Raw genomic sequence first — 16719 nt, 5'->3', positions numbered from 1 at the left:
TTGGCTTACTGGTTGTTCGTATACGTAATTCATTTTGTTGTTATTTGAAAAAGTTGTCGTCATCTTCACTGCCCAAAGACAGAAAGTTAAACATAATATATTAGGTAAAATTTGGAAGCGCAGAAATTACAGAACACTATACAACCTGGTAGAAGATAATTCTTGTGTTTATTACTGTTTTGAAAAGCCATTTTTATTCTACCTTGGCTCTGAGAAAATGTATGCCTGCTGCATTTGAACAGCTTAAGCGCAGATATATTTTAGAATTCGGAGAGGAATACTCTTAAAGTAGCAAATCTATTGTGCTGTGATACAATTAACAACGATCTTTGCCTGGATTTATGCTTGTCGAGTTCTTTAATTTGTAGCTTTATTGGAATCTTACAGACTTAACCTAGCACAATAATTCGATAAAAAGAATGTGGTCGCAAATTGGGGAATGGGTTATGTCCTTGGAATGTGATTAATAAATGGGGATACAAAGCACACTAGAGCTGGATGACGCAAGGTTAGGCATGCCTCAAGCACAACAATAACCTGACAGCATATCTGTCGCCTACCGACAAAGACTGGTTTATGAATGATATGTCAGCAAGGGCCTGCTTCATCAACACATTCTGGCTGCATTACTTACAGTCAGATGTGCTACAAATTGTACCCATGTATCCAACAGGAAAACCTGTTTGATTACATTGTGCTTGCCTACTTTAGGATAAAGGTAAAGAATATTTTACAAGTTATTGATACGGCACCGGTATGTTTCTGGGCATTCCATTTTGTTAAGAATTGTCTACGAGTCCACAAAAGCTATTATTCAGTTGCTGCTCAGACGAAGGATTAACTGAAGAGTGAAGTGCACTTTCATCAACAAACAAGAATGTCAATGCATAATCATCCACGCAAGTAACACTGTCACATGTTTATATGAAAACGAAGACATGTGTCGGCTGGAAACCTTGTAACGCAACCGGAAAACCTTACGAACGATTAGATCCCCCCTCCCCACCCTTTATTTCGATATATTGCATTTTGTTAAGGCTGGCGCAAACACAGTTAAGGTGGGTATTCCTGGAAACCTCACCTAACTCTTGACACGTGAAAGTAAATAACAGGGAATATTCGAGAAATCCGTCGTGACCTGGCAACACTGATCCATGTCCGCCATCTTCTGTGAGGCATAATTCCTAAGCACATGTGTACTCAACGGCTCCGCAGCTCATCGCCGTGTGGCTATTCAGGACTCCAGAAATTGAACAGTCGCCTTCATCGTCTGACAAATAATAAGAGCCAACGGCAACGCACCCGCCCCCCCTCCCAATTCATCGAAGCAACGTCCGCTGCTTTTCGCACTCACGGATATCAAGAGATGTACAGCTTTGAAACCGATACTTCCAACGAGCCTCCATACGCGGAGACGTGCTTCAAAACCCGAGGTTAGAACCCTAAACAACTGCTCATACTTTTTTCCCCCGCCGTGGTTGCTCAGTGGCTATGGCGTTAGGCTGCTGAGCACGAGGTCGCGGGATCGAATCCCGGCCACGGCGGCCGCATTTCGATGGGGGCGAAATACGAAAACACCCGTGTACTCAGATTTAGGTGGACGTTCAAGAACCCCAGGCGGTCGAAGTTTCCGGACTCCCCCACTAAGGCGTGCCTCATAATCAGAAAGTGGTTTTGGCACGTAAAACGCCCTAATTAAAAAAATACTTTTTTTCTCGAATTTTCGACTGAAGCCTCTGAAAACTACATCGCGTTGCATTATAATCACCCGGATTACTTTGGCTTGTGCAATAAAACACCGTCTCTCGTGAAAAAAAAAATCGAAGCTCCACTGCAAGTGCGGTCAGCCGAAACTGATAACAGAATATGCTCGTCACTATAATGAGCAACGGTGGTGGCGCTGTTCACCATTGGATTCTAGCTTCAAGCGTCCGAACTGAAATTGCGCAGGTCAGGTGGGACGTGGATGTGCAGTCGAAAATGAAGTGCTAACCATGTCGGCAATCCGAAGGTCAGGAGTTGAGTTTGTTAGGTGCGCCACTGTCGGGTATTTGCCGCCACACGCAAAGTATTTTCTCACGGCGTGGTCTGTATCGGTTCTTTCTATTGTGGTCGTGTTTTGTGCAAGAAATCGTGCAAGCCGTCTGAAATTTTCAGTGTACAAACGGTATTAAAAAGCACCCATCTGTATGCTTACGTTAACGAGTCGAAGCGCTATCTTCGTTGTTTCTTACCTTCTTTCTTTAGCACGAATTCTTAAGCACGACTTGGTTCTGAGCCGCGGCCCTGCACTAACTTGTGCATCTCGCGAGATCACTCGGAAGCAGTCCGCGAAAAGCGACGTAAGATTCTCCAGTTCTCGCGAACTGTGAAGAAAGACGGAGATCGAGTACCTCTTGTTTTCAACACGCTGCACTTGAACAATGACGTTTACGAGTGGAACGCCAATGAAGGCCAGGCTGTTCTTGTTTCCCTGCACAGGGATGAATGATGTCCCTGCTTTGTTCCATTAAGCTAAGGTTCATCTACTAGCTCACCCGTAACATTGCACTGTAGCACTGACAATAAATTTCTCTTTTTATACACCAACGCTAGAAGTGTTGCGATAATGGTATTGCACTCTCATCACTCATCGATTCATTCCACGCTTCTTTAGTGCTACTTACCGAGACCTGGCTTAACGAAACCATACACGATAACAGTACCTTTACGAGCCAATCCACTTTCAAGTTGTTTCGATGCCATAGGCAACAGCGTATAGGGGGGGGGGGGGTGCTCATCGCGCTAAAGGAAGAATTCATTGCCGCACCCATCATTATCGATTCTTTTCTTGAATTTACTTGGATTTCCTTGAAGGGTGCTGCATTTGGTGTGATCATTGGCGTTTTTTACCGTCCACCCGACATGCCTGGCGCGTTTGCTGATGAGTATCATCGAGTCCTGAGCGAGGTGTGCGCGCTTTTTCCGAGGTCGGTAATTATCATATTGGGCAATTTCAGTTTTTGAAATATCGATTGGTTGACGCTCTCCGTATCGGCCACGAATGCGGCCGCACATACATTTCTCAGCAGTTGTCTTGACTTCTCATTAAGCCAACTTATTAGTCAACCAACACGATCCACTGAAACTTCTGCCAATGTACTAGACTTAGTTTTAACTAACAATCCTGATACATTTTCCAAGATAACTCATGAAGCAGGCATCGCTGACCATGATGTTATAACTGGATGCATTAACTTTCGCTTGAGCAAAGGAATAATTACCAAAAAGAAAATAAAATGTTCCGGTAAAGCCAATTCTGACGCAATTAACAGTGAATAAACAACATTTTCCGATCAATTTCTGCTTCATATTTATTAACGCTCCAGTGAAAGAAACTGGGTCCTTTTTGAAGTCACCCTCAGTTCACTCATTGACACCTACATTCCTATGTAACCAATTTCCCGCAAAAGCAGTTCTCCTTTGTTTACCAACAAGCTTGGGTGGCCTAATAACAAAAAGAAGAGACTGTGCAGGAAGGCAAAGCTGACTGGTCAAGCGAGTGCCCATGATAAACACAAAGCGTGTGAAAAGGCTTATAAGGCTTTGCTAAAATCTACTCGCCATAGCTCTTTTTCTCATGGTTTATCATCCATGCTGAAAAATAATACTCGTCGCTTTTGGCGTGTTGTGAACCCTGGAATTCGCGCTGACATCAGTCTTACTGATTCGTATGGTGTTCCTAACTCCGATTCAGATTGCCCTCAACTTCTTAATGAGACGCTTGTAAGAATTTCATTTTCACTTTCACTAAGAAAACGCTAACTCATTGCCAACTTTAAAGACATTAGTAGGAATCACAGTGCATGATGTAGTCATCAGTGACGCTGTTTTATCCCTACTAACCAATCTTAAAACGTCATCTAGTGCCAAACATCTAGGTATCAATAATAAAATTTTAAAGACTATATCGCATAGTAATTGTTCTATGTTAACCGCTCTATTTTCCCAGTCACTATCAACTGGTGGTATTCCTAATGACTACCGCATTGCTAAAATAATACCCATTTTCAAATCAGGTGATCGTGCTTCTCCGCTTAATTATCGTCCTATCTCCTTAACCAGCACTATATTTAAATTACTCGAACGTATCATACACAGTTAAATCATCAACTTCCTTGAGGACCATACCATTATTTTTAAGCATCAGCAGGGTTTTTGCAAGGGCTACTCATGCGACACCAAACTTGCCGGATTTGTTAACGACATACACGCACTGATGTACGCTGGCTTCCAAGTTGACGCAATATTTTTAGACATTTTTCAGGCATTCGACCGCGTTCCACACCATAGGTTGTTACTTAAACTTTCACAGCTTCACATTCACCCTAATATAATTGCATGGATCAGCGATTTTCTCGTATCTAGAATTCACTTTACATCAGTTAACACTTCCAACTCATGTTATGCTGATGTTACGTCTGGAGTTCCACAAGGCAGCGTACATGGACCTTTACTCTTTCTAATCTATAATAATTGCTTACCCAGTTGTGCGTTATCTAAAATCAGACTATTTGCAGATGATAGTGTACATTATCAATGTGTAACGAGTAACACTAACAGTCACTTACTACAAACTGACCTGGACGCAATAAGTTCATGGTGTTCTAATTGGTCAATGCCATTAAATCTTTTCAAAATTGAACTCATGTCTTTCACCAATAGGCCACGAATTCCAACCATATACTCCCTTGATAACAACGCTGTGGAACTCGCAACAACTTACAAGTACCTTGGCATCAATATTCAGTCAAACTTGTCACGGAATATCCATAATAATCTTACCCTTCCCTCTTCAAACCGTGGTCTCGGTCTTATTAAACATAACTTAAGAGAAGCGCCAATGCATGTCAAAACACTAGCATACACAACATTAATCCGTCCTAAACAAGGATACGCGACTGCCATCTGGGATCCCGAACAAACTTATATCATCAGTAACATCAAAGCCTTACAAAAGCGTGCTGCGCGATTTATTATTTTTTTTCACATTATTCACGTTACATCAGCCTCACTTCCTTAAAGAATAAAGCCGAGTTGGGCAACTTAGAACTTCGGCGTAAAATTTCTCGCCTAGCACTCTTCCATAGGCTTTATCACCATCCTTCACTTCATGATGATTTCTTTCAGCCACGCGCAGTTATCTTTCCATGCCGTGACCATCCATACAAAGTCAAACGCATTAACTGGCAGTCATCCCACTATGCATATTCGTTTTTACCACGCATTATAACTGTATGGAACGCCTTACCATCAGACATTGCCACAGAACCATACTTGACTAAGTTTCAAGATTTAATTCACTCACGACTTGTCAACTAACCTTATTATTATTATTATTATTATTATTATTATTATTTGTGGATTTTTACAGTGTTTTCGATGTTTGTTGGTATGTTCTATTGCCGTTGCCTTATGTTCTCCTAATGCGTACTAATGTTTTTTCTGTAATAATTGTGACTTATCTTGTGTATTACCTATGTTACAGTGTATTATTACTTTTGTCACATTCTCTTGTTTTTAGTATGATGTGCAAACTATGACCAGTGCCTGTGATAACCCCTCCCCCAAGTAATACCCTCGTAATGAGGGTTTTTGGGGGTATATTTAATAATAATAATAATAATAATAATAATAATAATAATAATAATAATAATAATAATGCACCACAAGAAGAAATACATAGTAAGCGGGCCTGTCGAAGCCTAAATGGCTTGTGTGACTAGGCCCGGCAGTGCCGGCAACAGCGATGAGGTCAGTGTATGTACATACATGCGTAACCTTAGTGACGACAAAGGATTGTGCAAACAAAATGAAAATTAAATACATGTTAATACAATGTAGCGTGAACATATTTTCACGCTTATATAGATGAAAAACAGAAAATTTGATACATGGTAGTCCAACATAGCGAACATTTTTTTAATGCTTACATAGAACAAAAAACAAAAATTAAAAACAAGTTATGGCAACGTAATGAACATTTTTGTAAGCTCAAAAAGATATACAGGCTAATACAACCAAATTACTTCAAATAAACACGTACCAATACATAAAAGAAAACTCAAATGGAAGATGACATCTTCTTTCAAACCTTTTTTGACTGAAGCGAGAAACATTCGTTAGGTAGATCATTAAACATTTTGGGCACATAGACGCATCGCCGTGCCTCGCCATACCGAGTGGACGAACGAGGAACATTGAAACGGATGTTGTCCCTCAAAAGTTGAGGAGCTACATATTTTTCTCTGAATTGGTCGTTCCAAAAATGACGAAGAACAACAGCTTGCTTAAATCATGACTGAAATGGAGGAAAACCTAACGCGGAAAATGAATTGTCTCCTTACATCTGGCCGGAGCCATAGGCAACACTTTTCAATATATTTTTCAGTAAAGTGTCAGTTCTCGTCTGCCATCTCAATGCGCAGAAAGCGAAAACGGTGATTCCGTATCGCAAGATGCTGTATGGGAGTGCATGCACTATGGTTTTCTTTACCGATAATGGCGTGAAACCTTTTATATTAAAAAGCAACCAAGTGACACTCCTAAGTTTGCCACACAGATATGCCAGATGATGCTGCCACGATATGCTGCTATCAATAAATAAACCGAGATATTTCACAGAGTCTACAAACTGAAAAGGGGTACATGTACATAAAATGCGGTGCTGATCATGCAAGAATACTGGAATGTTTTTTGCTGTGGTCTTTAAGGGATTTCTAAAACATATTAACTGTGTCTTCCTGATATTTACATTGTTACAATTTTTCGCAAACCAGTGCATTACACTGTGTATTCTATTTTGCAGGGCGCCCACAGTCTTTTCATAATTTATATGCTTTGTTAATATAACCGTATCGTCAGCATACTGATACATAGTGCCTTTATAAATTACTAGAGGAAGATCGTTTACGAATATGTTAAATAATAGAGGTGATAAAATTGAGCCCTGGGGAACACCGGCTGTGAGCCATTGCTTGCTACTGACGGTTTCCTTGTCACCCTATAATAATAATAATAATAATAATAATAATAATAATAATAATAATAATAATAATAATAATAATAATAATAATAATAATAATAATAATAATAATAATAAATATAATAATAATGATAATAATACAATTTTTGTCAGCATTCCACTGACGTTTCGGAAGTTTCCTTCATTGCTACTTGGCGCGCAAAATATTTAGAGTAAAATGTGTGCCACTGCAACCAGTGAAGTGTACTCGATGTTGTTTGTGAAATTTTTTTTTGCTGCTACAGTGCCTTAACGCCTAAAAATATATGTTTTTTGTAGATGACAGCGTAGTGCCTTCGCACTAAAATCACAAAAATACTTTTGTCACATATAAAGGCTAAACATTCTTACGCGTTCCCAAATAAATTTCACTACGAAAGCAACCATCGCCCTTGAACATTCTTCGAAATAACACTGACATGAGCACCCCCCCCCACCTCAAACTAAAGCAAAAACCTTGGTACGAGAGGGTGGAGGGAGTTGATTTTTCATACGCGTCGTAATAAACACACAGACCCAAAGAAATCAGGGGCAAAACAACGTCCGCGCTTCCCACTGTTTAGTGGTCCCGCATTTTGCCTTGATGAGATTGGTTTCGGTACCAGGATATAAAGGCCTCAATGGCCGATTCACTAAAATTCTACCGGCATCAGCTTTCCTCACAGGGCCTAGCTTTCGGAGACGAATCAGGCTGCGAGAATTTCCCTCCTCTTCTTTCATAAACTCCTCAGAATTTTCAGCACTTGTCGCATAATTGGAAAAGACAACCCTGTCAAACGCGAGCACTCTAAGTCGCAATCACTTAACTGCGCTGCCGAGTTCCTTTTCTAAATTTTTACCTACACAAAGTTAGTCTGGCTCAGTCGCCAAACTGTCCCACTGGCGGAGATCATGAAACAATAGATCCTTTTCCCATCGATTGTTCAAGATATTCTGAGCTGCGAAAAAGCACATTAGGAACACAGCGCCGCCTTCTCCAATTGCACTGAAATGTTCAAAATTTACTATTATTTGATACCTCGAGCCTTGCGCACAGTGGCAGGAAGGTTAGTATGCCATCCAGGATTTTATTTCAAGGTCATAAAGATGTCGACTATAAAACCAGAATTTGGCGTTTCGTTATATTTCTACAACGTCAACTAGATGAGCTGTATTTCGTCATTCTACTAAAATCATAAGCTAGAATCTATCTAATATTTCCCATATACCTATTCACAAATTTTCTTTAGAAAAACCTTATAATTATTTTTTCTTATTATACAGCACTACCCGGTTCTCGGCCAATCTGCGAGAGTCGTTATTTGGTACTAACATCTAGGCTCTGATTTTATTATGCCAATTGCCAACTGGAAAGAAGGCTAGGTTGTTGTCGGCGTTGCCATGAACCTCTCGCTCCGCATAAAGCAGCAAAAGGCGCGTAAGGTCACAACAGAACAAGGCCGAAAGCAGCAGCTATTCGTGCGGCGCGCGGTTAGTTTTTCCATAATTTCGACACGATGGCGGATGACGGTCTGCTATAGGTCGATAGATGGTGATTGACGTTTTTGGAATCCACTGTTCATATTTTATGATGGAATGCATTCTCATATATGTGCTTGTATTTATTTGCAATCCGACACATTAGGAAGATTCTACCCGAACCACAGTACGTGTGTTCTTCATTGTCGAATACGGCGCATTGGCGAATTAGTGTCTAGCGCACAACAGCTGTTATCACCTTCATGCATCACATGATGTGCTTCCATTTGCGTCACATTTCGGTTTATTTGCAAGATTTTCTCTTGGGAACTACGTAGAACATAAAATGCACATGTTCGACTCTAATGCATAATTTAGGGCAAAAGACATTCTGGGGCCACATTATGTAGCGATTCTTTTCGCTAGATTGTAGACACCTAATCGCATTCGTCGGCTGAGCTGCTGCTATGGGTGACAACGCCGCTGCGACAGCGTGCGAGTCAGTTGCCAAAACAGCGGAAAACGCGAAAAGAATCGTCCGAAACTACGACACTTGGTCACATTTGTGGGCTCAATTAGACAGCCGTCAACACATCCTTCACTTACTCTTCTACTATGGAGAAGCACGAACAGGCCACGACAAAGTACTACGCTTCGCCGCAGTTGTTGACAGGAGGCAAGATTGAAACACTGTGAGGAGTGCTGGTCTGTTTTCACTTTCCAAAGCATTCTCCTACGCCTACCTCGTGGCCAGCGAGCCTCGTCGTCCGTGATAAGGTCGACGCCCGCGAAGAGCTTCTCCTTGAACTCCGACAAGCTGTCTGCTTGCGGGTATCGTCCGGAGATGCCGGTGATGATGATGTCCTCTTTCGTCATGATTTCCTGTGAGCGGAAAGAAAGAAGACTCAGAAGAATGCGCAATCTTTCGGAAGGCCACATTTTACTGCTCTACTACGAACACAGTCCATGGCTTAGTTTGGCTTGAAGGGCCGTCTTCAGTCTACGTTAAGAAAATCGACCGTGATGGTGTTTATTCATTTGCTATAACCATTACAGACTCCTAGACCACTCTGACGAATATAGCATTTTACTTTTTACAAAATTAAACTAGAAGCAATGGGCGAAGAGCACTTCTCCGGCTTGAAAGAGGCTTCATGCGGCGTTTTACATTAACGCTTTACGTAAATTTTTTCATGGGTGCTTATATATTTAGCACCACTTTATAGGAAACATTTCTACCACAACCTGGTGAAGGGAAGCACCAATGTGACGCACATTTCAACCGAAAACTGGGTGACGTGACAATCCATGATGCAACATGAACATAAAGAAATGCAACACGATCATCTATTGTAATTTTTACCTTTGGAAAGGGCAAGCGGTCTTTAATCGAAGCAACGTGACCAAAAGTTTACATTGTCCGTGATCCCATATACGTGGCTCTTGAAGCCCAACTGTGGTACCTCAATAACCAATGCGCCTTTTTTCAGAATCGCAACAAACCAGACAATGTTGAAAACGAAGCACGAAAGCTACGTCTGGCCATGCCACTTAGCAAACAATGGTTTTTAGAAGTCGGAAAAAACAGCTGTCTGCAATCAAACTGACTGCGAACTGTATACCGACCATGCCACTTTAACAGCAGGACACATTTACGTTTGCAACAAATAAATAATTACGGAGAAGCCATTGCGAAATACAGCTATAACCGTGCCACTTTAACAAACAATGTTAAAAGGCTCCCAAGAAAGCAGTCGGTGATGAGAACTGACTGCAAAAAGTGTATAACCTATATAGTTCATTTGGTCATGAGAATTTGCTGCAAAATGCATTGCATACATGTCACTTTAACAAACAATGTGTTTGTTTTAGTTTGCCCGCAAAGCATTCTGCGATGAAAACTGCATAGAAAACACACGATCAGCCATACTAATTTAGGAGCCAATTTGTTTTCCAAGTGTCAAACAAACCAGTTGTTAATCAGGACTAGCTACCAAAAACTACTTCTATCTGTGTCATTTCAACAAAGAATGGAGATTGCAAGCATCAGTCATAGCAACAATTTGCTATTAGGTAGATGTTGGTGAATGCGAGGGCTCATGGACACTCTTTCGAAGGGTAGCGAAAGCTGCAATGCTGCCCAAACTTGGCCATCACAAACCTGGTGCGGTCTTGTTTCGTCCCCGCAGGTTGACAACACGTCCGCATGCGCACGCTGAATATAGCATCACAGGAACTCCATCTCTAAATGCATCACTAAAACTAAACCTTCGGTAAAAGTGACCGATAGCACGCACTGCCTGGATGAGTTACGATGCTACTAGAACAATATTTATGAACATATTTATTCTTCTAAATGCGCCCTTGATGATTCGCATGCTATTCAAGAAGGCCTCCTACCCCAAAAACGTTGCAGAGTGGAAACACAAGAATAATACTAACTTTCAGGCAAAAGTGTTGTGATACGCAGAATCCGGTGGCAACGAAGGTTACGCGATGATATCGCTGCTGCAGCAGTGTGCGAGATATATGGCTACAGACATCACCACTGTTTTATAGCTGCGCGCCTCTGGCTACAAATAGACATCGCTGTCGAGGTACATATATATTTCGCAATGACTCACTTTACGAATTTTCTATAATTCATGAGGTCAAATACTTCGTATCTATAGCGGATGTTTTTCATTATGCTGTTGGTGGCAGAGGTTATAGAAAAAAGACAGAACACCGGAAATTAAGTCATTCACACAAGAAGACTTGCTAGACGTAGACCAGTCAGTACCATCCAATTGCTTCGGATGATTTTCGCCATAGCTTCGACGCGGCTAAACAATCTTCGTTTTAGGCCAACTTGTGATTTGAAACCTGCAATGTGCACAGCCTACCCTTGCTTTGCGGCCAATTTCTTTATAAGTAATGCAATTACAGATCGAACAGCAAAATCAACCAGTCATGCGGTCGCTGAGTGGTGTTTGTGTCTGTGCTGGTGTGTGTGTAGTGTTACGATACTCCTTCATTGTGTATTGGAGAAAAACATAATGCAGGTCCTGGGCACCGTGGCATTCAATGTAAGGAAAATATGTTGCACGTAGCTGCTAATACAGTGTCGTTTGGGGTTTTGCAAAGTGTTATGAGGCAGACCAACAAGTTTGTGCATCACACATACGCATGTGTGAGTGACGTAATGACGAATTCGGCGACAACAGTATAGTGGCAACAGCTGATTTGAAAAGGGATTTATTAGAGTGCAGTGAAAAAAGTTACAACTGGTTCTGTGAGGACATACACCGGTCCTGGAGACGCTACAGTATCTCTAAAAGTGGCAGTTGCCTATAAATGATCTATGCAACCTGTGCATATCGCCACCTGGCGTTGGCCTTAAAGTGCCGTATAATAGACGGCGTAGTATAGGAACTCATATGCACGCGCCATCGCCTGATCTGAGCGACCAGGAGCACCCAAGGCTGACCCATTGTCATTCGCCTACTTGGCAAACTCGTGGAGGTGCTGGTTACAGTGATCTATTCCACGCATCAGACCACGTCCCGCAGCCGTAATGCGTGCCCTATGCCTCTGCCCACCCCCAGTGCATCGGTCGAACCAAATAAACGAGGCCTCATGTCAGAATCGGAGCTACTTGCCAAAACAGCGACTACAGCATAAACTCATACCATCATGGAAGACCCCACGCAGACCTTCTCTACCCTTCAGAAGCCGCTGCAACTGAATTCTTCTTTAGAGAAATATTTGAAGACGTGGAAGAGTAGTTTGAACAGGTCGCTGATCTCAATCCCTGAGAAGACACCACGAAACTCCGCAACGTCTACTTCAGCTTACAGGACGGCGGCTGGAACTGGTTGTTCCGAAATACGCAAAGCGTCCCAACATTCTGGCATGAATTCTCGCGTCGGCTACTGGACTGTTACACAAGCACGGATAGCCACGAACAAGTTGAATGCGCGCTCCATTCCCCTGTTCAAATCCCAAATGAGACCGTTCCGATGTACATCGAATACATAACGTGCTTCTTCAACCGAGTGGATCCTGCCCTGTCAGATGAGAAAAAGCTGCGCCGCCTTATGCGTGTCGCGAAGGAGCAGCTCTTTGCTGGTATAGCGATCCATTCGCCCATGTTTCGAGGCGACGCCCTCATCGAAAAAACTGCAGGCAGAGGCTGTTCTTGGCGAGGTTGCTGAAACTGTACGTGAGGACAACTCGCCATTACCGCGTGCACGAAATGGCAAACAGTCAATGAAGAAAGCAGTATATGCCCATAAAGAAAACACCGCATTCCCGCTTGACTGCTGTGACAAAGACGGGCCACTATACTTGAACTTTGTGGGAGGGTCTCGCTTGACGTACCTGTGCTGGGGAATGGTCTTCAGGCCACAGCTTTAGTGAATGCGGCTGCAGATTATTCTAGTATAACCGGAAAACTGCAGCAGTACTTTCAAGGTTAAGGCGCCTTGGAATGGTACGCTAATAAGCGCGGCTGGCGGACACGGTGTTATCCCACCAGAATGAAAATTCGTGCTTCGAAATTTATGGTCACCTGCCTCGTCCTCCGCAACTGTTCTCGTCAACTGTTCTCTTCAGGAGGGCTATATTTAGCGCTTTTCATGTAATGCAAGCTTCCTCCACGTCCTTCTTTTTTTGACAGTACAAGAACTTATTTTTTTCTTGCGATATTTTGTGCATCACGTGTCACAAAGATGTAGCTTGTTTGTGGCCCTGTGTAAGCTAAGTTTAGCAACAGAATGTCCATTGAGATAACAAACACCATTCTTACTGCCAGGGCCGGTCTCCGAATGAATGCTAAGTACTTCATTTGCACGCTGCCCGAGCGTGTCGTCGCTAGATCACCACAGTGGAGTCCTACCGGATGAATGATGGCACTGACCCTACATGCTCATCCATGCCAGTGAGCAAATGCATACAGAGCACGCGTGACCATACCAAGATGAAAGAGGCTATTTTTTTATGTTTACATTCGGTAGCCCTTTCAGGGCTATTGTAGGAGTAGGGAATCAGACAGTTGCATATCGTAAAAGAAATTCCATGGTAAGCAGCACGAGAGAGAGACAAAAAATAGATCAGTAACATTCATGTTTAAGCATGAAATCGCCCAACGGAAGAGAACGAATGGCGCAAGGCAATGAGTTTCAATATTCAATGGCTAACGAGAAAGGCTATATTTAAACGTAGACAGATATGGACAGAGTTTAGACAGATAGCGTATAATATTGAAATAGTGATATCTCTTAGATGAGTTGGGTTCAGTAAATTTTATGTATGTACGGAGAGAATAAGGGTTTGGTGAGTTAATTAATGAGTGCAAGAGCTATAGTGATTCTATGTTGCAACGGATGCTGAGAATAGTTAGATTTAACTGAAAGTTTAGAAGACGGGGTAAAGATGATATCGTTTCGACGGTAGATGAACCTGATAGCCTTTTTCGGAACCATTTCCAACTTCATGATGCTTGATTTCTTATGTGTATTCCATATCACACAGGCGTACTTCGAAAGTGGCCGGATAAGTGTTTTGTAAGTTACTACTTTAATGTTTAAATGAGCTGTACGCAAAGTACGCTGTATGTAGCCGAGCTTTTTAAGTACTTCATTACAAATATAATATGAGGATGTGACCATAGCAGGACTCTCAGTGGGCTTAGCTGGTGTATAATGGACAAATATTTTTCAAAGCGCAAACAGGAAACACGGCACAAAAGGGAGGTCATTTACAGGACAGGCGCGTGTCCTGTGAATGGCCTTCCTTTTGGGCCGTGCTCCTTGTTTGCACTTTGAAACATAGATGAGACCATGACATGGTATTAGTAAAATGATGGCCCAGGTATTTATATTCAGACACTTTGTCCCGTGCGTAATCAATAAATGCATAAGGGAATGTGGACGAAAACATACGCCTACAAAATTACATGTACGCGTTTTTTTATTTATATTCATTTTCAGGTTTTACGATATTGTCAGAAATAATCAAAAGAGCCGTTAATAAGAATATGATATTTAGGCGAGGTGATAGTTTCATAAAGCACATAGTTGTCTGCGTATAAACGTACTATAACATGTATGTTAGAAGGTATATTATTGATGTACATCAAGAAGAGTAATGGCCCCAGGATGGAACCCTGCGGCACACCGCATGTTACGCCAATGGCAGAAGACTTAGTGTTTATGACATAAACGCTTTTACAGCAGCCGGTAAGCAAGTTTGCAATCTAGTGAACGAGAGAAGGATTTTTAATTATTGAGTATAGCTTGCATAAAACACTGAGCACGCTCTGGTGGGCGAGTTGGTTATACATGAATACAACGAATCATGTATAACCAACCCGCCCACCAGCACGTGCTCAGTGACTTTATCTCTAGCTCAGTGGGCTCTTTTCCTTGTTTCGCACGTGTTGCCTTGCTTCGTGCGTTGTTTTATTTGGCGCCTTCGTTGTAATCTTGCATAAAAGTTTGCATTTAGTAATTGTATGAGAAGCTTTGGAGAGGTGAATAAAGATAAAATAAATTTGGTAACCAAAATCAAGCGCACTAACAATGTCGTGTATAAATTCTATCAATTGAGTGGTAATACTGCAGCTACGACGAAAACCATGTTGAAAGTTGGCTAAAATATTATTATTAAAAATTAAAAATGTAGTCTGAAATATGAGTGTGTGGTATGGGCTCCAACAATTTTCACGTGTACGATGTTATAGAGATCGGCCTGTAATTGAACAAGCATTGTTTGTTGCCAGATTCATATAACGGATAACTATCGCTGTTGTCCATGACGAAGGTACTATACTAGTTGATAGTGATTTCTTGAGCACGAGCGTAGGGTAGCGATAACACCAAAGAGGATAACGACGCAGAAAGGTACTAGGAATCTCATCTGGGCCGCAACTCCTTTTCGTATCAAGTTTCAGGATCATACTAAGAACATGTTCCTCCGATACAAAGGAATCTTCAACAGAGGGATAAACATCACTGCTGTAATCAGGAATGTCGCGGTTGTAATTGTGAAAACAGATTGAAAATGCGCGTTAAATGCTGTGTAAATTAGCTTAGGATCACTAGAGGGTGCAATTTTAACGATTAAAGCATCCCTAGAGATTACGTTAGGAAAAATTGTCCTCCAGAATTTTCCAGGATTACTGGACGACAAATTAGTTAACATTATAATGAAAATCACTGGCTTCCTTTTACTTAACGTGACATTCATCCTTACTAATATGAAACTATGTTGTAGCATAGATGTCACCCACCCGTTTGAGGCATCTGAATCTGGAAATATGACGAGACATGTGCAGTAATTCCCTAGTCATCCTAGGGACCTTTGGGCTTCGTTTCTTAGTTTTCAAAAGAACAAACCTTTGGATGCACCTAAGGTCAATATGTTGAAAGGAGGAAACTAATATATTAACATCGTAGGATGAGCGAAGCTGTTGGAAATGTTCGAAATAATTACATAAGACAAAAGTAATTGAGTCGTCATCAGCACGATTGAAAGCGCGAAAAATAGTATAAATGCACCTAGATCCAGGGACGCTAAAGCAAAGGTGCACTAGTACAGCTTTGTGACCCGACAAAGCGTCTACAACTTCGCATTCATACCCGTCATCAGCAAAGCACGCGCTTACGAACACAATGTCCAAAACATCTGCGCCTATGTTGCTGCAATCAAGAAACTGCTTTATACCAAATGAAAGTAAAAGGTCGATCAACTCTTTGCACAATACGATATCGTGACCGATACAGATAGACTTGACCAGTCTATACCAGGAGCATTGAAGTCGCCGAATAATATAACATTAGCAGAAGAAGCGTTATGTTCGTTCATGCAATTGCTTAATGTATGAAGATCTGTAGGGAGTGATCCTGGAGGGCGATAGACAAAGCCAATGAAAATGATTTCTTATGAAGATTAATTTTACACCAAACTGCCTCAAGCTCACTAGGCCATACAAGCACAGAAAAGTTGAGGTCAGGCCAAAGGAACAGTGCCAGACCACCGCTTCTTCTCACATTTCGGCCATAGCGAACTACAGTAAAACCGGGTGGTGATATTTCTGAGTCACGGATGTACCCGTATTTCACTGACTCCGACTATATGAGGGGAGTGAATTGCTGTTAAGGATACGAAATCATAAAATATATTTGTTAAACTTGTGGCATTAGTATTCCAAAGCA

The 16719-nt window shown here is 41.7% G+C and overlaps 1 protein-coding gene across 1 annotated transcript in view; it reads right to left on the bottom strand.

The window, feature by feature from the left end:
• The window catches only part of LOC139049284 (fatty acid synthase-like), a 62209-nt gene that overhangs the window by 32572 nt on the left and 12918 nt on the right, over positions 1 to 16719 (bottom strand). The window contains exon 2 of the mRNA XM_070524662.1: positions 9265 to 9403. Coding sequence (XP_070380763.1) covers positions 9265 to 9403 — 139 coding nt within the window. The remainder of the gene's footprint in view (positions 1 to 9264; positions 9404 to 16719) is intronic.

This window comes from Dermacentor albipictus, chromosome 8, assembly GCF_038994185.2.
Source record: "Dermacentor albipictus isolate Rhodes 1998 colony chromosome 8, USDA_Dalb.pri_finalv2, whole genome shotgun sequence".
Classification (NCBI taxonomy): Eukaryota; Metazoa; Arthropoda; class Arachnida; order Ixodida; family Ixodidae; genus Dermacentor; species Dermacentor albipictus.
The sequence above is the reverse complement of the archived record's forward strand: the minus strand, read 5'-3'. Positions and strand labels throughout refer to the sequence as shown.